This window comes from Prunus dulcis, chromosome 8 (genome assembly GCF_902201215.1).
Source record: "Prunus dulcis chromosome 8, ALMONDv2, whole genome shotgun sequence".
Lineage (NCBI taxonomy): Eukaryota > Viridiplantae > Streptophyta > Magnoliopsida > Rosales > Rosaceae > Prunus > Prunus dulcis.
The window spans coordinates 14509944-14533645 of NC_047657.1; the positions used below are offsets into that span (position 1 = coordinate 14509944).

At 36.5% G+C, this 23702-nt stretch overlaps 2 protein-coding genes across 5 annotated transcripts; one reads left to right on the forward strand and one right to left on the reverse strand.

Moving 5' to 3' along the window:
• Nucleotides 1-1281: 1281 nt before the first annotated feature.
• Nucleotides 1282-6310, reverse strand: LOC117637777 (probable alkaline/neutral invertase B). Of its 2 annotated transcripts, none has more exons than XM_034372785.1 (5): nucleotides 6085-6310; nucleotides 4926-5410; nucleotides 3830-4261; nucleotides 2463-3021; nucleotides 1282-1760 (listed from the first exon to the last, which is right to left on the reverse strand). In XM_034372785.1, the coding sequence occupies exons 2-5, from the start codon at nucleotides 5352-5354 to the stop codon at nucleotides 1465-1467; spliced, it is 1716 nt and encodes a 571-aa protein (XP_034228676.1). In that variant the 5' UTR covers nucleotides 5355-5410; nucleotides 6085-6310; the 3' UTR covers nucleotides 1282-1464. The 2 variants fall into 2 exon arrangements, with proteins under 2 accessions (XP_034228676.1, XP_034228675.1); XM_034372784.1 differs by having other exon boundaries at nucleotides 4926-5446.
• A 5368-nt stretch (nucleotides 6311-11678) lies between these two features.
• On the forward strand, nucleotides 11679-22318 carry LOC117637657. Of its 3 annotated transcripts, XR_004587214.1 has the most exons (11): nucleotides 11679-12100; nucleotides 12717-14382; nucleotides 14613-16067; nucleotides 16294-16679; nucleotides 17199-18934; nucleotides 19240-19681; nucleotides 19987-20149; nucleotides 21131-21234; nucleotides 21661-21752; nucleotides 21839-21986; nucleotides 22118-22318. XR_004587214.1 is itself a non-coding variant. In XM_034372602.1 (10 exons), the coding sequence occupies exons 1-10, from the start codon at nucleotides 11835-11837 to the stop codon at nucleotides 21913-21915; spliced, it is 6387 nt and encodes a 2128-aa protein (XP_034228493.1). In that variant the 5' UTR covers nucleotides 11679-11834; the 3' UTR covers nucleotides 21916-22318. The 3 variants fall into 3 exon arrangements, 2 of the variants coding, with proteins under 2 accessions (XP_034228493.1, XP_034228494.1); XM_034372602.1 differs by having other exon boundaries at nucleotides 21839-22318; XM_034372603.1 differs by lacking the exons at nucleotides 19987-20149; nucleotides 21131-21234; nucleotides 21661-21752; nucleotides 21839-21986; nucleotides 22118-22318 and having other exon boundaries at nucleotides 19044-19355.
• Nucleotides 22319-23702: the final 1384 nt, after the last annotated feature.

Consider the following 23702-nt stretch of genomic DNA (forward strand, 5'->3'; position numbering starts at 1 on the left):
GCACCGTTCTTTTTCTTTTTCTTTTTTTCTTTTTTTTAGAAACAACTTTTACGTTTCCTTGCTTGCCACAGACCATTGCGTACGTATATACATAATCGGGTAATAATCATTTATGTCATATTGCATTTATATATATCATTTTGAACCATTTGATTAATATCCAACGGTAGGTGACCACAATCTCTTGGACTCCTGTGGTCCAAGAGATCGAGACTGTCTATATATATAGTAAAAAGTAGAGAATGGTGAAACATTCAAAATATCAGAAAATGTCCTTAGTTAATTCAAACATTAAGAATTGAAATTATTAATTAAATTAAGATAATATGGTAAATTCACATTTTTTATACTAAAAACATTAAAATTAAAAACAAAATCAAATAATAGGTCCTACTTTTATGGAACATAACTACCCATATTATCTTTTCTTAATTCTAAAAATAGATTTTTTTTTTTTAAACAATTGGCACATGCTAGGACTACTATAATAAATAATTATAAAACTATAAGTAAAAAAAATTTTCGGTATCCAACACAAGTTGGAATTTGGAAATTCTATTTCTTGTTTTGTTTTGTCCACAATCATATTTCAAAAAGAATTCTGCATGTCCAATAATTATAAATAAATAATAAAGAATTCTATATGTACAACATTTTATCACGGAGGTAATTGGTTTAAGCCATTTATGATTGGGAAAGTATCAATCCTCTCGCTCACTCATATTATAATATATTTATAATATATCTGATAAATACATATATTATAAGTATATTATTAATGAATAAATACATGTATCATAAGAGGACTGTAACACCACTTAAAGGAGTTATTTTAGTTTTTTTTAATTTATAATTATAATGAGGATTTCTAGATTGACAACCAGAATTACCAAATAGGCAACAACCGATGATATATCACACACCAATCAGAATATGACACCTTGACCTTGTGGAAGGTTATCTTCCCAAAATTTGGTGAACTAAATTCCTACTTTCCCAGCAGTTCTGAATGAAGGCTTTTTGGGGCTGACTAGTGCTCAAAGTCAAAAGTCTTCCAATGAACAATAACAACTCCAACACAAAAGCAGGCAGCAAACAAATTGCTCTTTTTCATTAGTGTTTTAACCAAAATATGACTTTGGGCTTAAGTCTTTGTTAAGGGAAAGTCCCTGCATCAATCTCATCTCTTCAAGGTGGTATGACATAATATGGTTTTCACCGCAAACACGCACAGATTGGTGGGGGGGGAGGTGGGGGAGGGGGGAGAAAGAGATAGAGAGAGAGCTATAAAAAAGGGTTTTGTACCAGGAAAAGACATATTACAAGCATACTACTATACAAGTAGCTTATTTAAAATGAAGAAGCAAGAAGCTAATACTTCATTGTAGTTGGTCCCCTTCAACCCCACCTAACCACTAAACCGACAACCCTTGTGCTGAATAGGTCATAGGTTGACCAATCGAATTAGCAAGTCCACGAATTTGATCTCTTCATTGCCGGCTTCATCTGTTTGTCTTCCTCGAGCGCTATCATACCCAAATGAGACGGGTCTTCCAACAACATCTTTGCTACCAAGTACCCCGCTACTGACCAGGTCTGGAATTTACGGGCCTGCTTCCCAATGTAACGGCCAAGTTTCCCATCATAGTATTCAGGCCAATTGTCTTTCAGCAATCTGCTCTCAGCAAGTTCAATGGCACGTCGAGCAATCTGGGGCCGCCCAGTCTTGATGCATGCAGCAGTGAGAAGCCATAACAGCACTGTATCAACCACAATGACAACATGTAAATGGCAGGAAAAATAAAGGAACACCCTAACAACAACATCACCACATCATTTAATTATCACGGTGAGATGTATACACAGGTACATGTAGAGTACTCAAGCTTTAGGCAAAGTAAAAATACTACAGTTTTTATCTCAATTCACTGCTAATAACTCATGACCAAACCTTTCTAGTGACAAAAATGACAACTTCTCCAAAAATTTATGGAGTAAAATAGTTATGAAACATCCTACTCTACTTGCAAGTTGCATCTGTTGCTCTGTCCTAGAAAACCCCTATATTCTCTCATCTCGTCTGCAATTATTTGCAGACATTCAGTCCATGCCAAGATAGCGTTGATGCTGTCTTGAAAAATTTCAAACGCTGAATTATAGGGAAAAAGAAATTTGCACCATGGATAGAGAAATGTGGACAAAAGAGGGTGAAATCTACAAATTAGTGAAGAATAAGAGTTGGTTGAGTAAAGATTCAATATGCTTTCATGTAAACTGCAGAATTGGTCCAGCAGAATGGGCCAAAGGAGGGGTGAAGGAGGCGACATGGGAGAAGGATGGGGAGCAGGGGAGAAGTTCTCTTTTTCCAATCTTTTTCTACTGATCTATTGTGCAATTTCCATAATGCCATCAGTAGTTACGGTAAAATTTTGTACAGAGGAGGCTATAGAGTGCAAGCATACCTGGCCAAGACCCTCCGTTGTGGTAGCTCCATCTTGTATTTTTCGGGTCGCAGCCTGTTACAATCCGCCATTCATGACTTTCTATAGCTGGATAACAAACCTTTAGTGGCATTTCTCCTGCCAATTCTTCCCACCGTGATTCTATGAGATCCATTATTGCCACGGATTGTTCAGGGGTTGCCAAGGATGAAAGAATCGCCATACAATTACCCAAGCAAAACCAACGGAAATCCATTCTGGCGGGACTGATATTCCCAATAAAGTAACCACCACCAGTTGGCATAAAATCAAAGACCCAGTCTGGAAGAGAATCTGGTATCACATTGAACTTGTTGACCGCTGTATGTGAGTACTCTTCAGTTTTATATCGATATATGTCATTTAACTGCTTAAAGTCAAGCCAAAAGTAACTTCTCATGTGATAGCTCAAGGCATGAAGGCGTTTTACTATGCGCTCTACAAACTCCTTCCCCTCATCATCTTGCTTAAGCAACAGCAAAGCACATCTTAAAGCCATGAAGAAAAGAGCCTGAATTTCGATGGGGTACCCATAGACACCCTGAAAACACAAAACCAATACAGAAGTGAGCCTAAGGAATTGAAAAGATAGGCAACACAAAACCAAAATCTAAAAAAGCAGCATATTTATCTTAAAATACAAAATTGAAAGCAGCTAGTAGTGACGACTGATGAAGATCAATGAATGCTCTAACAAGAGAGTGCCCACAGTGCTTCATATTACAAGAAAATGTAATCTAAATTAACTTTCTTTTGCTTTTGTTTTTGTTTTTTGCAATTTAATTGATGACAAGCTGAAAATTTGATGGGGAGATTAAAAGTTCTCAAAAGTCTGTGCACCAAAACATCACGATGGGTTTAGTTGCATGAATTTACCTCTGCCAGGGTCATAAGAACCTAAAACAATCCTTCAGGCAGAGATAACATGGCAAGTGAGTGACTTAGCTCATAAGCCTTTACAACAAACCTGATTTACAATATAATTTCGAATGCTGCACTCAGATCATGAGGAAGAAGGCACTAACTGGGAGATTTATTTGTTTTGGCAGACAAGAAAATATCGACTCAAATTCGAATATGTTAGATCCAAGTTCCATCCTCCTAGACAATTAAACAAACGAGAAGGCTGACCAGGTTGACACGAAATTCAATATTAGAGTTACTCACAGAAGGATGATTTGAGTTTCTGAATGTTGTAGACTAAGTTACTAGCTGCAAAACTAACAACTTATGCATATGCTAATATTTTAAGGGCTTTGACTGTGGTGAACTCATGATATTAGGCATGATGGCCTGATTCATACCAGATGATAGAAAAACAGGACTCAACATAATTATGAAAATCTTACCATTCTACGATCAATCATGCAGCATCCATCAGCACAAAGAAGGGTTGGAAATGTGTCGAACCCTTCTGATAGACATAAACTTAGAATAAGCCGCATACCCTTCTGGCATTCAGGAAGTTCCGCCAATGAAGAGTCTCCAGTGGATTTTGTGTATGCTCGAAGCAATATGATCCACCAAAATCCAGAATCAACAGGAGCAACTCTTCCTATCGCACTCTCGCCAAAATCTGCTATTAAAGTCTCACTGTTCCTGACTGGATCATGGAGTACCTTGAAACTAGCTGGCATTACTCCTTCTCCAAGATGGAACCTATCAATCTTTTTCTCCCATGACTGAAGACGCAGAGTCTTCAAGATAAAATTTTTAACTATTTCAGGTTCACCATTCATCAAAAAAGCCAATCCACTAGGGACAAAGTCTCTGACAAACACCTTCACAGATGCATAAGAAGAAAAAATAAGAATAAAATTTGTGATCGCCAACTTTATGGAACAGAAACTCTGCCTGGTAAATCAGAGTTAAAGAAAAGCACAAATGGAGAACTGGATAAGTTGAAAGTTGAAACTAATAAAGTTTGTTCAACATATAAAAAAATATGTCCTGCATAAAGAATATTCATATCCCACAGTTTGAAATATATTATTGGAACATTAAATCAGCAAGTTAATTATAAAGCTTGGAAACTTGGGTATTCCACCCCCCCTGCCCCCCAGGCAGACAATGTGCCTAAGCCTGTTTGTATGCATGTATCAAAAGTCCTAAGACATGTATACATATAAACATGGTGGTCATCAAAAACTGAAAATGAGGCTCCCCAAGACGACTCAGGGACTGACAAGAAGGATAACACAATGCATTTCAAATTTGTTTACTATATGGATGTGTCACAATAACTCATGTCTTCAATGCAAAAACATCATAAATGTTCCTCACGTGTGTGTGTATTTGTAGGGTGATACTATAACCAAAAGATTGAAAACATAAACAAATGGAGATATACAAACAATGAAGTCTTAGGTTCTCTCTATTATTGCAGAATCAACGTTCCAAGAATATGTACATTTAATATGAAGAACAAGGAGAGGAGGTCTCTACCTGATCATAGTTAAGTTTTTCTTCAGAGGTATCTGTTGCAGCAATTGTCCCAACTGGCTGACCACGGAAAAACACCAACGAACGCCTCAAAGTTTCCCAAGCTTCAGCAACCATTGGATGTGGCTCAAAGCCAGTCAGTGACCTAGGGGTGCCAATGAGTGACCTTCTACTGGGCGAAAATACATATTCAGGATGGTCAAAAAATCTGAAAGAATTATCAGCATTTCTTGATGAGTGACGTGGGGACAATGCAACAGATAGTTCACTGAGTGACCTCTCATCAAATGATCGTTTTCTCTCCATATTCAGAAGGCTTGGTCTGTCTAATAACTTTGAAAAATCAATTTCTTCAATTTCTGCCACACTACATAAGGAATCAACATGCCTTATATTTCCATTCTGAGACATGTCTGAATTGGGTATTGACATTTCCACAGATTTCAGCACTTGACACTGACCCAATGGTTAGTTTAGTGCTCAACACCCTGCAATTCAACCACCAGATCTGAACCATTCATCATCTGCAAAAAGGCAGTAATCATCTATTTCCACCTCTCCCAGGTGACCAATAACAGATAAGAAGAACCCATTTACTTTACTACTCTATCCAATGAAACCAAATAGAAATATTCCAACCACCCAAATAAAGAACTGTAAATGAGGTCAATTTACAGAATGATAATTGACAATTAAGAAGTGGTTTAAAAATCAAGTTTGTTGTATACAGTTTCCCAATTACAATTAATAATACATATCATTATAACAATGCTCCAAAAGAATATAGGAAACCAAATATATTACTATGTTTCCAATCCTTCAAAATTCAGTAGTTGGGTATCTCAATAATTTACCAAACAAAATGAAAGGTGGATTTCCGATTTCTGAAAGGCAAATAAAAAGTAATATTCAATGGATTCAATTTGATTCTCATTTCCACTTGTTTCTTCAGCAAACAAACAGATATGAGACTAGCATGTAAGAAAATACTCGAATCTGTTCGCCGCAAGAAGAGCAATTCCCGGAAAACAAATCCAAGAACTGACGGAGAATGCTTCAAGATCCAATCAAGTTGAATTTTTTGATAATCCAAACCCATCAAAACATGCATGCATTATGGAATGGACATTAATTAATTGGTTTTCAAGAACAGAGAACTAACCTCAAAGGAGTCTCCAAAGGCCAAGCTTGAGATATAAAATCAATTGAAAGAAAGAAAGAAAGAACCAAGCTCACTACTGAGAGTGTATTCTTATAAAATCTTTGTTGGGTACCATGAGGCAGTGGTGGGCCATTCAGTACTGAACCGGGCAAGCCGGTGAAGGCTTCCTGTGAAATGGTAGAGATGACTGGCAGATGGGTTTGGGGTTGGAATGCCTAAACATCACTGCTACATCATATAAATGAGAAGAGACCTCCTCAGCTTAGCATATGAGGCTCTGTAATGTACGGAAGATGTTGACACTTTGGTGCAACGTGGATGATTTTGATTGACTGTGATGGACAACTTGGTATGCGTTACATGCCGAAATAGTGTTACCAATGCATATTAATATTAGGGCTCTTTAGTTTTAACCCATAAAAAACTTAACTAATTTGGAAGAAAGATAATTAATTTTGCTTAATTAATATAAAACCAAAGCCACCTAATTTTACCAAAAGGACATCCAACAACCCTAAAATTACTACATGTGTCATTGTAGAATTGTACAAGAAGGGTAGAATTGTCTTATCAGAAGGGTAGAATTGTCTTATCAGTTGTTATTTTTTACCTGACCCAATGAATCTGGGCCTCTCTTTAGGCTAATCCAAAATAGTAATTTTTTTCTAGGTATTAAAACTAAAACCAAAATATCCAATATCTTACAAACTAATTAATAAAGTTAATTATGTCTAAAACCTAATTTTTCTTTAATGGTATACCATAAAAGTATAAATCAGTTGCATATTGAGATGATTTTTACGAAAGTTTGAATTTTTCTCCTTATTAATAAAAATTATTATATTTAAACATGTCACGAGATATTATTGTAAGAGAAGCATGAAATGGTTTATTTGGAGAGGTGATGTCAGAGAACATGATTGCATGGCATGAAATGTGAATGTGTTGATATTATGATGTGGGGGGCTTTGGGACTTGGACCTTATAAAACAACAAGAACATGCCAACTGGGTATTGGCCTGTGCAGCAATTGAAAATAATGCAATGGCAAATGCAGAGAAGATGTCTTTCAGTCTTTGTCTTTGAGCGGTAGATCCAAAGGGGCTGGTGAATGCTGAAACGGTGATCCTTTATTGATCCTGTTCCTCCTTTTGGCAGCAAGTCAAAAAGTGGGCACTTTACCAACGACGAAGAGAAAAACACACTTTTCGACCAAAAAAAAGAGAGAAAAGCACACTCACAAATTCACATGAGGAACCCTGGACATCTTGTGATTGTGTACAATCAAAACAAAATTGCAAAAGCTCAGCCAAACTTTTGACATTTCTAAGATTAATCAGAAAATTGACATCATAAAACCTTGTGTGACGTTGACCTAATTGTTGTACATGTGTGGATTGATCACCACGTGCGAGCTACTTGGCATGGTTAAGTAGTGCATGCCTACCTCATGCACAAATGCTGTATGTGTGACTTCAAATAATATGAAAGCATGGATACCTAAGGCTAGTGTGTGTCGGTCGAAGATCTTCCGACTGATATATATTGGTATTGGTTTGGTGGGATATTTATAGTAGTATTTTCTTCGTTTTTCTGCTCACATTTGGTGAGGTCGTATGATGTGAGTTTGGACTAGAAAGGTGGTCTCCAATGCAACTACCCAAATTCTATATTTGAGTCAAAGTAAAAAGTATAGGCCTTGCAAAGGAAAATTTAAATCCAAAACTACACGTATAATTGAGTTTGGTGTAACTCAAAACTCAAATTGTGGGCCTCAAAGGGAAGAGAAGAAAGAGAGAGTGTGAGTTGCTATATGAAAATAGTGTTAAAACTCATATTTGAGTTTGGGTCCAACCATATTTGATTAGGGATCTAGACTCAAAACTAAAACTAAACTATTTATATTTGGGGTAAGAATTCGGGTCTCACATATAAGAAATTGAACATATAATTTGGATCTTTCCATTTAAAGATGTATGAGAAAAATATATATATATATATATATATATATATATATATATATAGTCCCCTTCTATTGAGGGATTTTTCAAATAATTTTATTTGAGGGACGCCCTTTAGGGTATCCTACAAATTTTTTTTCCAATGATCCAAACTATCTATTTTTTAGGTCTTCATTCATAGATCATCCTTACAAAAAAATTAGACAAATCGGAAACCGTTTCAACATCCAATTGTGTCCTACAAAATTAATGAACATGATGCTTCAAGAAAATACTAAAATTTCAATAACTCAATTGAATGGTCAAATGATGTCAGATTCAAGTAATTTTTTGTGGAGATGATCTTTGAATGAATATCTACAAAATAGACGGTTTGAATTAGTGAAATACAATATGGAGTGGGGCCTACAAGGGGTGTCCCTCAAATTATTTGAGGGATCCCTCAATGGAAGCTCTCTGTATATATATATATATATATATATATATATATATAGTCCCCTTTGAATGAGAGATTCCTCAAATAATTTTATTTGAGGGACACCATTTAAGGTACTCAATGATTTTTTTTTTCAACAATCCAAACCATCTAATTTTTAGGTCTTCATTCATAGAACATCCTTGCAAAAAATTAGACAGATCGAAAGTCGTTTAGACATCTAATTGTGTCTTACAAAATCAATAGACATAGTGCTTCAAGAAAGTACTAAAATTAATTGAGTGGTCAACTGATATCGGATTTAAGTGATATTTTATAGAGATGATCTTTGAATTAATATCTACAAAATAGACGATTTGCATTAGTGAAATACAAGTGATGATCCAAATTACAATGGGAAGCATGATTTCACACACACACACACACACACACTAATAAGGTGTCATAAAATTTCGAACATGAAACCACTGACTTGTAGTCAAAGAGGTCTAAATTACAATAGAAATAAGAATGAGAATTTCTTATACATACACATTAATAAAGTACCCTCGAGGTTCAAAATAAATTTTAATAAATTAAAATAATAATAATAATAATATGCAGAGGCGTCGGGTAGTTGAGGTAGGCCGTTGTGCTATTTTGATGCATTAGTCCATCGTATTGATTTATTGCACTGGGCTTTGCCCAAAACTTTTGGAGGTAAGGCCCAACAGTGCCTTTAAGGTTTCGCCCCATGAATGAAACACAAAGTCAAAATTATTTGGCCTACGTCATTTTTGTGAGCCCTAAAATAAAACGTTAATTATACGACGACGTTCCGCCCTTTTGTTATTTTGCTGGTATCAAGGGAGCCGAAGTTCAGAAAAAAATACATAAACAAACTTCTGGGTCAAGCAACTCCACTCAAATCATCCAATAGATAATGTCCAAACCCTTCAGGCACATCCTTCCAAAAACTACACCAAAAATCTAGTTTTGAGTGAAGAGCTGCCAATTTATCCACAAGACACTTCCCTTCTCTATATTTATGAGAAAGGCAATTTCCGCCCTTTCTTCATCTCTCCGTCCTGCACTGCATTGCATTTACTAAACCCTATAATTTACAATAAAAAATTTAAGAGGAGCGGATCCGCTTTCCCCAAATTATGTGTCCCTCATGTCCCCTCAATAGTTTTTTAATTTTTTTAAATTGCTAAATAAAATGTTAACAATGTTAACCGTTTGTTAAGTTAGTTGAATGTATTAATAAAATCGAGTATAGCCGATCCGCTATACTCTTCATATATATATATATATTGGGATCTTTTTTATCTTTTAAATTTTTTCTCCGATTTTCGTTTATCGATAAGAGTAGTTTATAGCATTATCTATTATTATTAGGCCATTACTCGAGTCTCTATTGTCCCCTTTTCATTTTTTTACTTATTACCCGTATAAAGAATTTACCACTTTCATGTTTAATACACGTAATTTTTATAAAATTTTCAATAATACCCAGAAAAATCACGTATTATACACATAATTTTCACATATTATTGAATAAAAATAATATATATTTAAATATTTTAAAATATTATATAGTGACCGAACTTTTCAATTGTAGTTTTCCAAAATTGTTAATGATTACTAAACAATTTATTATGCAACTACGTTTTACTACTTTGTAGAGTTTAAATAGCAAATTAATATCCATAAAGTATAAACTAATGCAACTAGGAGGTCCTTTTTTCTTTTTCTTTTTTATATTAAATAGTCTCGCCGAGAGGCAATACTTATTTTGACATGTACGCGCCTAATTGACCAGGTCCTCTCTTTAAAACATAAAATAAACTAGTATAGCAGTACGGCTATACTCGGTTTTTTAATTTCTTTTAAAAATAGTATAGCCGGGCGGTTTTACTTATTTGGACACATGGGCTCCAAATAGCGAGGCGGGTCCTTTTTTTTATAATATAAATACTAATAGTATAGCCGGCCGGCTATACTCGCTTTTTTATTTTTTAAAAAATAGTATAGCCAGGAGGCTATACATATTTTCACACGGAGGCGCCTAACCGTTGGGGTGCTCTCCTTTTTTTTAATTATAAATCGAGCGGCTATACTTTGGTTTTACATTTTTTTATAAATAGTATAGCCGGTCGGCTATACTCTGTTTTTCTTATTTTTTATAAAAAAATAATATAGCCTCCTGGCTATACGCGGTTTTATTAATATTTCTTCAAAAATAGTACAGCCCCAGCCCGGCTATACTCTGTTTTCGGCTTTTTTTAATAAATAGTATAGCCTTGCGTGTATACCTAGTTTTTAATTTTTTTTTGTTTGCATACTATAGCCGCGCGGCTATACACTGGTTTTCTCTTTTTTATAAATAGTATCTCGGTTTTTTAGAGCCACTCCAGCGGTGCAGCCCAGCCCGAGGCGAGGGCAGGCCAAGAAGAAAAAGTGGCTCCAGCGTTGCGCCCAGGCCTGGGTTTGGTGTGGGACCCACCAACTCGGGCCAGCCCGAAGGCCAAACTAGCCCCAAGTCCAAAACGAGGTTGCTGACGTCACGCTGACGTCAGCTAGCTACAGTATCGCTACAGTACCCCGCCACAGTGCGCTACAGTGCCGCAATGCTACAGTGTCCCGCTACAGTACACTAAAAGTCCACGTGTCACACTCTGAGCTCTCCGATCAGATTTTTTTTCTCCAATCCAACGGCAGCCAATTTTTGTGCAATAAAAAAATGAAAAAAATTGAATTTTTTTTAAAAAAAATACAAAAAAAATTCTCTTTTTTTTTCTATAAATACCAAAGAAATTTCCGATTGAGATATGAATTTTATAATAAATATTGATATGTACGAACCCAAAAATATTATCCAAAAATATTATCTAAATTAATTATTTTTATTAAAACATTTGTGAAAAAAACAAAAAAATGAATAGTAATTGCCATGGCTAAGGGCAACGGGTGGAGACACAATTTACTATTTGCAAGGGCAAGCACTATTCACGTGAATAGTGCTCGCCCTAGCTCCACCCTTGCCATGGCTAAGGGCAAACGGGTGGAGTTGCTCTTAATATTTTAAAAAATAGTCCGGGTGGCTATACTTATTTTTGGACACGTGGACGTCTAATCACATGGCAGTCCTTTTTTAATATAAATAGTATAGCCGCCCGGCTATACCGATTTTGACACGTCGGCAGCAGCGTACGCAAGAGAAGAGAGCGTACCTGCGTCTTCTCCCTTTCTCAACCCTTCCTCAAACTCAAAAACCCTTGCAAAACCCAGCCATACAACTACAAGAACTCCAAATCCCAGAAACCATTTTTCCCAAACAAAAACGAGACAGGGACTGAAGGAGTTCAACAATGGCCGGCTCCGAAGCTACGCCTAAAGAGAAGCGGACGAAGAAGAACAAAAAGAGAAAGCAAAGGAGCCTTGGAGAATCTGAAAGGGCTTCCAAAACGCACCGGATTAGGGTCTCGGAGAAAGAGAGTGAACCACAAGAAGTGGAAGTAAAACGAGCTGAAAAGCCCCAGCTCAGAGAACCCAATCAGGAGCTCGAACAAGGTGGTCCATGGAGGAACCTGGAGTTAGTTTTGTCCATTCAGAACAAAGAATTTGATCTTCAGAAGTGAGTGCCTTCCTCTTCTTTCTCCCTGTTTTCTAATTTTTCGTTGTTTACATTTGCTTAAGTTTGTTTGGCTTCCGAGAAAGTTATTCAATCAATTGATTATTCCGAAGGAAGATTAGAGAGCTCAATAGGCTTGAAGGCGCAAAAAAGTTGATTACATTAAGCTTGATAAATTTGATATTTTTTTCCCATACATGTTTCTCAGAACCCAAAATGGAGCATTTAGTTTTAAATTTTTGTAAATGAAGTGAGTTTAATTCAAAATGTTGTGATCAAAGGCTGGTTCCTGGCTAAAATATTTCGATATTTACAACTTGATAAAAAAAAATAATGAAATGGAAAGGTGACAAAGTTAGAGTCTTTGTCTTACAAAGGAAACCAAGGGACTATAACCCCATTTAAGCCAAATTGGTTGAGTTAGACCCAATGTATTAGATTTGATTTTGTACTTGAGTTCTTGTGTGTCTGTTTCTGTAAAAACAAAGATTCAAAATTTCATCTTGTCTTCATTTCCTCATTAAGTGATCAAAAGGAGGGTTAAGCTTTAATTCTGATGAATGTAATTTCTAATCTAAAAGAAGATTTAATTCTGATGAACGAGGGAATGCAAATGCAGGAAGGTGGAACTAGCTTATGGCTTTGTCATATTGAGAGTGAAAGAAGAAGGCAGCAAGAGTGATCAGGATAATCAAGCAGTGAATATGTCACGTTTAATAATTTTTGTTAATGATTGGATCCAGTCATTATTGATTTCTTCAGGAAAGAAAATTCAGAGTGGCGGAGAGATGCATCAAGCTGAAGTGATTGAGACATATTTGGATTTTAGATGCTGGGAGATTTTCAAATTCTGTTTGGAGGAGTCTTTGAAATTGAATGTTTCTCTAAGTTTCTCCCGGAACCTTTTACGCTCGATTTGTTTGATTGCAAGAAATGCACTGTCCTTATTGAACAAAACATCTTCACATCAAACAGATTTATTTTCCATTGGCGAAGGGTTACCATTGTACAATACCATGCTTGATTGCATTTCTTTGGTATTTTCATCCCATGGAGGCTTGTCGAATGAAAATTTAGACCTGTGGGTTTCAACTGTAGGTGCAGTGCTTGATCTTGTACACACATTTTACATGGAAAATCTTGTTAGTGGCAATGAGGGTGACTTTGTTTTCCGGTTTTTGTGCTTGGTTCTTGAGCCATTTGCCAAGTTTTTTAGGGCCCACCCAGCTCGGAAGAATGGATTTCGTGATTTCATCGATAAACTCCTTGAGCCTCTGTTGCATCTCTTAGGTCTCTTGCATCTTCAGATTGATGTAAGTAATCCTGGTAGAGCAAGAAACTTACTGAAGCTAGTTGAAGAAGTACTATCTCATGGGCTGTATCACCCAGTCCACATTGATGGATTTTTGAACTTATGCAGCAGTGAAAGATATTCCACCTTCAATTATGGGAAGTCAAAAGACTCAAAAACAATGCTGAAGAGTTATCACAGACATTTATTTGATAAGCTGGAAAAAATTTTGGCTGCAAAGAATCCTTTGGCAGTGGAAAGCATGGGAGAACTTTTTCGCTTGCTTATTGATCAAGTTCAAAAGCTAAAAAGGGCTTCAGTGCCGGCCGAAAATACAAAAATGATGGGGAAGACTGAAGCTTCAAAGCAAATAGAACATAATTTAATGGGTCATACTTCAAAGATGTCTTCTGGGAGTAGTACTGCACTAGTTGAAAATAATTACTGCTCAACTAGTTTCAGTGCAGAAACACGAAAGTCACTTCTTGATTTTTTTGTACTGATTATGGAGCCTCTTCTGCTTGAGATTAATGGCTATCTTGAAACTAAGCCGGAAGTGGGACCCATATTGTCGGATGTTCATTGCACACTTAAATCTATTAATAATTTACTTTCTGGCTTTATGCATGAAAAGGTTTATGTGAGAACAGAGGACACGTCAGAGGGAGCTTGCCTTAATTTCTTGAAGAAGGTCTATAATATGATTATATCATTGTCCTCCAATTTAATTCAGTCGTCAAAATATGGTGTAGTTAATGGGACACACATGGATATGTTAACTTTAATAGCCAATGAGGTACTTTCTGCTGTAGGGTATCTTTTGGAAATTGAATATGAGGTTATAGAGAATGATTTGGTAACCTTGTGGCTTCTGATGCTTTCTTACTTAGCCATTGGTTTTTCCCTGATGGAAGTTCCTGATCGGTGCTCATTATCTTTGAAGATAACAGATATTGGATGCCAATTAGTTATTCTCTATAGTCAACTTCGCCAGGTTAGCATAATGCTCTTTGATCAAGCATTTGGCTGCGTTTTAACTTCTGCATGCATATAAATATGCATGATTATATATGTGTGAGCTGTTTCCAAAATCAACTCTTTTACTAATTCCACTCATGAGTTTTAGGGTGCAGGTAGTGAATTGCATCATTTCTCGAAATGATATTCTGCTTTGTTCTTTACTTGTGGTTTTAATCCCATCGTTTTACTTTTGCACAAATGCAGGTGAATAATACTATTTTTGCATTGTGTAAAGCAATAAGGCTTCTAAATTCACGTAATGGTGATGGTGAACTGAAATATACTAGATTTGTGATTTCTTTACATGGTGAAGCTTATGCAAAATCAGTGGAAATGCTATTATGTACGCAAGAGTTTAAGATTGCAATACAACAAGCTATTAAGTCCATACCAGAAGGACAAGCAAGTGGGTGTATTGGGCAGTTAACATTGGATATATCAGAATCTCTAGAGTGGCTGAAAATTAGTTGTTTGAAAGCTGATGAAAAAGAATTTGGCAAAGGGGATGGACGAAGTAGCTTGCAGAACTTTAATCTAGAAGCTGAACTTTTGGGGAGAGGGTTGTCTGAAGTGTATGCACTAGTGCTAGACTCGTTGTTTGTTACACCTGGAAACTGTAACCTCCTTGGAGTTTCTGTAAAGGATCTTATAGCAGTAATTTGTGCTTGCATGAGTAGTCTGGTAGGACTACAGCCAGATGCTGTAAATGAGTTCCTCTTTACTGTCACAGGAAAAGGATTTGACAATGAGACAGACGAAAACAAAAATAATCTTCAGATATTTGGATTGTCCACTCATTGGGTGTTTGTGTTCTTCTTTCGATTGTATATGTCCTGCCGAAGCTTATATAGGTCAGCAACGAGCCTTATGGCTCCAGATTTATCAAGAAAGATGTCAGCAGCAATGGGAGATTCATTCACATCATACTCTGGTAGCGATTGGATTGATATGACTGACTGGATCAATGGGGAATATTTTTCTTGGATCGTTCAACCTTCAGCTTCTCTTCCTGTTGTTATTCAATCCATTTCAAACATCTATTGTAAGGACAGTGCAGCCGATTCTTCTCCTTTGACTTATGTGATGCATGCTATGGCTGTTAGACGGCTTGTCGATTTGAATAGGCATATAAAGTCTTTTGAATATTTGATGCAAAATAATGAAAATCTGGTGCAAGTCAGGTTGCTTGACGATGCTGACTTGTCAAGGTGTCGTAAAAGAAGCAAAAAGTTGGAAAGGCACATCTCTGTTTTGAGGGAAGAGGCTTCAGGTCTTGCTGGTTTTATGATGGAGCACCTATCATTAGTGCCCGAAGATCAACAGCCAATGTCCATTTCTGGTGATACAACTTGTAATAAGATGATTTCCCGTGAAAGTGATGAATGGGATTTCAGTGTTTGTGCTTTGAACAAGAAGTCATTGCCAACTTCAATATGGTGGATTCTTTGCCAGAATATTGATACTTGGTGCACTCATGCCACTAAAAAGAATTTGAAGAAATTCCTTTCTCTTTTAATCCATACTTCCCTTTCCCGTGTAAGAAGCAGCTTTGGGGTGGTTAGAGAGTACAATAACCATGCAGCTGACAGGCTGAAGAAAGTAACCTTGCATCAAATCTCATCACAATGCTTCATTGACTCCATTCTGTATGAGCAAAGAGTAAGATGCTATCAAACATAACATGGTGCTTCCCCCCATCCTCACATGCACACGTAACACACATAGACACAACTCATACCCCTGCTCACTATTTGACTTTGTCTGAGTGGTTGTGTTAGTTCTTGTTCGTTACAATTTTTCTTCTCTTATTGATGTCAATAAACTGTTCTTAGAGCCTTTATAGAGACTGTTTCAACCCAGGTATTTATTCTATCTCTTCTATTAGTTTTTCTGCAGGTATTTTGCATCAACGTTTTGCCGTGCATTGGAGAAATCTACATTACCATTGATCAGTGACTTTTCATCTGGCAATTTTGATTTCAAATCATTACCTGATTGGCCGAAGGTTTTAAATTCCCTGGAGAACTCATCAGTGGTTGTTTCATGTAAGAATCACTACATATTTGATTGTTCCTCGGCAGCAAGCCCGGTCACTCATTCTTCTGATGAGCTGCGTAAAGGAAGTTTCAAGGAACAAAAAGATCTACAATCGACCATCATGAAATTTATAGCTTGCCAGAGTTTACTTAATCTTTTGTGTTGTATGCCAAAAAGTCATTTCAACTCAAGAGCATTTTCACTTTATGTCACTTCTATTCTCAACCTTGAAAGGTACGAGCTTTGTTCTTTCAACATTTGATTTTATGGTGTGATGTGGTAGCATAGTTCTTGTTGCTTTCTATTTTTTCAATAAAATAAAAAAACAACATACAAATTCTTCTGGTGAGCAATTAGGTTCTCAAATTTGAATAAGATGAGATTAATTGAGTTGAGCTCTAAGGTGAAAAGCTATCTCAGATAGTATATTATGGCTGTTGACCTGTTTTTTCTTGCACATAAAATTTAGAGTGAAGCGTCTGAAGTCTTGTTCGTTGTAGAATTGTTTCAGAAAGTGTTGTGCGCAGAACTACTTATCATTGACAAACTAGTTTTGCTTCAGAACTTTCTTTCTGTCTGACAATAATAGTAACTCATTACTTCTGTTTGCACCTGAGGTTCCCAGCAGCCTCAAGAATTCATATCTCATTATGAAAAAATTATTGTGTGCATTATAATTGAAGTTCTGATTATGCGTAATCTTTGAAGCCTTTTAATCAAGTTTATTAATATTATCCGTTCTGCGTTTTTCAGGCTTGTTGTCGGCGGCTTATTAGATTATCAGAATGCATTATACTCGCATCACTATCACGAGCTCTTCAGATTGTTTGTGTCTTGTCGGAAGGCCTTGAAATATATAATTCTGGCTTGTGAGGGGAAGACAGCAGATAGTCAAACCTCACATACTTTAGTGTTCTTTGAGGATTCGTTTCCTATTTTATGGCTTTACAAGTCAGTGTATGCGGTTGTTGGGCTTGAAGAGTCATTGCCAAAAGATAATTGCCGTCCAGTTAGTGATATGATCTTGTCCTTGATGGATCACACATTTTATGTGTTTCTCACATTAAGTAAATATCAGTCTAATCATGCTGTTCATTTCTCTAAAGTTGCTGAACTGAATGCTGGACTTGTCCATGAACATAGTAGTTTAAGTGAATCTGATCCGTGCTTGGATTCTTCCGACTATATTGAAGCTTGGAAAAGTGTAACCATTATTGCTAAGAGTTTGAAGGAACAGATGCAAAGCTTACTGGTAAATTTGAAGGATGCCCTTTGTAATGGAAAAGTGGGGATTGGTGTTGATGGTTTAAATTTGAACAAGTTCTCATCCTTAATTTCTTGCATTAGTGGGTTTTTATGGGGCCTAGCATGTTTTGTGAACCATACAGATTCGAGAAGTAGTGATCATAAAGTAAACTCATCAAGGCAGAAACTTGAACCCATCTCTGAACTTCACCTCTGTATAGATGTTTTTGCAGAATTCTGTAGTTTGCTCTTACCAATGTTAGTTTGTGACAGTAGTCAACAGTCCAGAACTTTATGTGACTCTCAAAATCTTCAAAAGTCAGACTTCAATGCAGATTTGTTGGGTGTGCCTGAAGGCACTGATGTTGAGACTGATATTGCAGTTGTTGAACTGCATGATGAATCTGGTGCTGCAATGACAGCATCATCTGACATCCATGCTTACTCTGGGTCTGGTAGTGTTCATAGAAGAAGGTTGCACTTGGAAGGTGCAAATTGTGCTGCCAGTGCACTGAATGACATTGATTCATTTATATTGCAGTCTTTGAATAGGCCTTTGTTGAGACGCCTGCTAAATGGTGATTACCCTGATGCAGCATTTTTGCTCAGGCAGTTGTTAATTGCATCTTCAGCTATTTTAAGGCTAAGTTTGCATATGAATAGTCCTCCCCTGTCTTCAAGCTTGGTGCATACTTTTACTGGCATTACACAAGTCTTGTTATTGGAATCAACGGACATGAATCATGTGCCATGCTTTTTTTATTTTGTGTGTTTAGATGGTGTTCTGAAGTATTTGGAAGAAATAGCGAATCATTTTCCTCTGACTAATCCTACCTTATCCAGAAGTTTGTATGACAAGATGGTTCAGCTACAGTTAAGGGCTTTAGGAAAATGCATAACTTTACAGGGGAAACGAGCCACCCTAGTATCTCATGAGACAGAGTCAAGCACCAAAATGCTCCATTCTCCTATGGAATTTTCTGAAGCATCTCTGTCTGGCCGGCCATACTTATTGGATGAACTTAAAGCTAGGTTGAGGTCATCGTTCACGGTGTTTATAAAGAAACCATCAGAGTTGCATCTTTTATCTGCTGTACAAGCTATAGAGAGAGCACTAGTTGGTGTGCGGGATGGGTGCACCATGAGTTACGACATACATACTGGAAGCGTAGATGGGGGAAAAGTTTCTTCAGTTGTTGCAGCTGGCATTGATTGCTTGGATTTGATTCTAGAACATGTTTCGGGTAATATTTTGATAATTTTGGATGAAATGGTTCTACTGCATTCTCGATAGTGTCTATAGTGATTGAAAACTTCACCAGCTTTTAAAAACTTTTTTCTTTTGTGCAATAGGAAGATACTTCTCTCAAAAGGTTCAGCTACTGCATGCATACTGTATGTTTTTAGGAATTTTTTCACATAATTGATCGATGTTTTCTTACTCGTCTTATAACGTATTATTATCCACTTCAGCTATTACATGGATTCAAGTGCATATGATTGAAGTTGTGTTAGAACTTGCTTTTCTGACCATTTATTTGCCTTTCAGGACGCAAACGTTTGAATGTGGTTAAAAGACACATTCAGAGCTTTATTTCTAGCTTGTTCAATGTTATTCTGAACTTGCAGAGTCCAGTAATCTTTTATGAGAGATTGATCCAGAATAAAGGGGATACTGATCCAGATCCAGGAACAATCATTCTTATGTGTGTTGACGTACTGGCAAGAATTTCCGGCAAGCATGCTCTGTACCAAATGGAGGCCTGGCATGTAGCACAATCTTTACGTATACCGTCAGCACTTTTTCAAGACTTCCATCTTTTAAAACTTTCTGAAGCTCCTGTTCCCGATGATTCTTCGACAGTTCCAAATAACCAAATCTCTAATTCAGTAGCAAGTAAACATTTCTCTGGCGTAGATAGGCAATACTCAATCGACCTATTTGCTGCTTGCTGCCGGTTATTGCATAATGTTCTGAAGCATCACAAAACGTGAGTGTATTCGTTTTGTATGAAAATCCTCATAATAAGTATATGTAAGGTGTTTCAACCAAAAAAAAGAAGAAAAGATTTTTAGTGTGCACTTAACCTTGGGCCAAAGTTGAAAACATAACTGTAAAAAGGTATAGATATGGTATGAAGAGGAGGTTTAATATTTTTATGTTCAGTTTTTGCGAAATTGATTGAAGAGGCTTCAGATGCTTATATTCCTCTGAGTTATTTTTCGTTTTTCAGCTTTCCTTCCTCATTAAGTAGACTCCACATATGATTGCAACTTCTTTTTTTCGTAATTCTAGTGAATGTGAACGGTGCATTGCCGTACTTCAAGCTTCTGTTGGTGTTCTTCTTCATTGTTTGGAGACAGTGGATGCTAATGCAGTCGTCAGGAAAGGTTTCTTTTCATGGGAAGTGGAAGAGGGAGTCAAATGTGCAGGTTGTCTCCGAAGAATTTATGAAGAGGTAGGTGACTTTTCGTAAATATGCCTCATTAAAATATCATTATTATCTTAGATTTTGGGTATCTTCCATTATATCCAAAGTCTTATATTTTAATTTTTTGTAGGCCTTTTATTTTTACTGGTAGGACCAAAGGCCCCCAACTATTTCTCCTCCTTAGAGCATCCACAATGATGCTCTCTATTTCTTAGCTAAAATTTAGCTAAAAATATAAGAAAGCTATTTTAAGAGCTCTCTAAAAAATTTCAACTCCAACCATACTCCCTAATTTGGAGAGTCATAAATGCTATAACTCTTTTTTGATTGGTTCATCTCTATTAAAAAAATAAATAAAAAATAATTAGCATTAAATAAAGGTTTGAAATACTCATTAAATAAAGCAGCATTAAATTATAGGGAGCCACTAGGAGTCCTTTCTCTCTCCTCAGATTTAAGAGCTCCAAGAGGACTCCCTATTTTAGGAGGTGGATAGAGAGCATGGTTGGAGTTGCATTTTTATGATTCCTCCCTAAAAATTGTCTTAAGGAGATGGTTTAGGGAGCCCATTGTGGATGCTCTTAAACAATCAAGTTTCAGCATGATATGTATAATATATAGATGTATATATTTATATGTATTCCTTTGACAATGATAGAGCTCACCTGAACCCAGTTACCATAGAGAACATATCGTTAATATTTATATATATACTTCATGTTTATTTTTTTCTCTTGGCCAAGGAACTGATTTTAAATATCTTCTTGGGAATGGGAGTTATTTAAGGCTTCTTTTCAAATTTAATGAAGGGTTGGTGCTTAGTGCATGGGCACCTTTTGGCTCACCAGATCAGCTTTCATGTTAAAGAAAATGATTGCATTTAGAAAACGTATTTGTAGGATAATTGATACATCATCTGCTTACAATTTTTGGCTTGTCCATTGCTGAAAACCAAAAGGAGAAAAAAAGAGATCTTTCTCACCTGGTTTTATCATATCTATTTTGCAGATAAGACATCAAAAAGATGTCTTTGGTCCGCACTGTTCCCAATTTTTATCCAATTACATATGGGTTTATTCAGGACATGGGCCCCGTAAAACAGGCATCAAAAGGTAATTTCTGGTACCTTGGACTATTTGTTGTTATGATGTTCATGAGTTTCCTAGTGAACTCAAATAGGCAACAGATTAATGAACAATGGTGTATCAATTGTATTTGTTAGAAATAATACAATCCAAATTACTTTGTTACATCAATTCCCGCTGGCCTTTAGTTAAGATGGAAAAGGGGCGAGGTTGGTGTAGATCCTATGTTCATAAGTCACTTTCTCCTTCTCATTTTCTCCCCTTAAAAAGTTTTCTGGAAACCTTGAATTTGTAATTATGCCATCACCTTCCAATTTTTATGCAATAAGAGGGTAATATTACATATAAAAAAGTACCTATTACAATCTCCAAAAGTGTTACCTTTTGGCATGGACAATCTTGGGGTGACAGAAACGCATTGGTTAGCTGAATTATTGTATGTTTAATTTTCAGGGAAATAGACGAAGCTCTAAGACCAGGTGTATATGCTTTAATAGATACTTGCTCAGCAGATGATCTTCAACGCCTTCATACCTTATTTGGAGGTAAATAATATTGACTTTGTCAGGGCTACAAGGCGTGGCTGGAAGGAATTTCAACTCGGTCTCACATTTTCTTCTTGTTTGTGCAGAGGGTCCTTGCAGAAACACTCTGGCCACCTTGAAACATGATTACGAACTAAATTTCCAATACCAGGGAAAAGTCTAAGGGAAGCTTATTCCTATGTGGGCTGTACTGGCATCGTCATTTTGATGCGACTTATACAACTCTTCTAACATGTAAGTTGTAACAAATATTACATGTAATGCATGTGATAATAAATTTTGTAGTCATATCTTTCCCATTTTCGAAGCTACAAATGGTAGCATCCTCATGGAATGGAAGTAACAAAGCTGTCTGTTGGTAATAGGGACTCGGGTCTAACAGAACAGATGTGATGTGAAGCGGGTAATTTTTGTGTAGCTCTATTTTGAGTGACTTGAGCCTAACGTATGTACCTTCCTTGGTTTTGCATTGTTCCGTGTTAATTTATGCATTCAAATGTAAATGGATTTACATTACGTATAAAGTGCAAGTTCAAATGTTTCTTATCAAACAGGTTAATTCTTTTCTTTTTTTTTTTCCTTTTAATGTGCATTATATCAAATTGTGGGCTATTAAATAAGGTCTCCAAAGATGACCATGATGGATTTTCAAGTAAAATGCCCTATCCACCCACCACCTTATTCGGCTGGTCCCATGTAATTTGGACCATTTTGTGGTGTTATATTCTAAACGGAATAATTAGGCTGGAATGACAGAGATTGATAGAACTACCAAAAGCCGAGTCCAAAAGCAAACACCAATACTTGTGCGGTTGAGATTAGACTAGGATATATAGAAGTCTTCGTTTATACGTCAACTGGGTTTTCAGTTTCCATCTACATTTTTTTTTCCCTGTAAAACAACTACTCCCATTGACAAAGCCCCTTGAATTGTGATGGGCTGTCACTGTTGTAGAAGAGAAGCCCCCTCATCCTACCCAGTTCTGCTTTTCTTGGCAGTGGTCGCTCTACTTCTTCTTCTGTCATCTTTGATCTCTTTCGAGATCGAAGCCCCCAGTTTGAAGATAAATTGGGGGCTTATTGCAGTGCCGTTGCTTTTGTTAGCGGTTGTGCATTGGTTGTCATCAATGGAACCTCCCAAGAGGCCCTGTATGATGCCTCGGCCGTGTTGCAAGTGTCCGTATGCTTGCAAGTGTGCCTACTTCTGAACTGATTGTGCTGGTGTTATTCACCATGGTTGGTGCTGTTATATTATCAGACTGCAAAGCTGGTTTGTCTAACACCTCTTTAAGATACGAGGATCAGTGTGTTTCTTGGTTTATTTATTGTATGTAATGAGTTGAAGTTGTTCTTACAACATCAAATATATGGGCAATCAAAGAAATAATATGATTGTTGTAACATGATCGACAATATCATTGTAAATATTGTGTGTTTTTGTCTCTTGTATTCTTCTCTATCCTTAGTAGCACAACCCAATCAACATACCAATTTTTCTGTCTTTATGAGAGCCCAGGAGAGTTCAGAACCTCATAAAAACTACCCGTTGATTTTCTAATGAACCCACATTTTTTTTAGTTAGGGATTTAGGTGGGATGACTCTGATTAAATATCAAATTGATGAGAAGGAAAGAGAGATTGCTCAAAGTTGCAGAGCTTCAATGCAGAAAAGTACTTATCGGCTGCAAACTTTCCATTTGATTTCCAAAAAGGATTACTAATCCTTAACTTTTCGAGGAATCCTTCATCTCCACTGAAGATTTTTTTTTTTTTTTTTTCCTTTATAGCAAGCAATTTACAAAAGAGGGAAAATTTGAATACAAGACCTCGGGTGCAAATACAACTGCTGTTAAGCTACAAGCTCTCACTTTTGAAGTTTAATAAAACATTGTTAAACTTTTATATTGGAGACAAATAGTTTAACCGAAATTGTTTCCTATTGGGAATTTT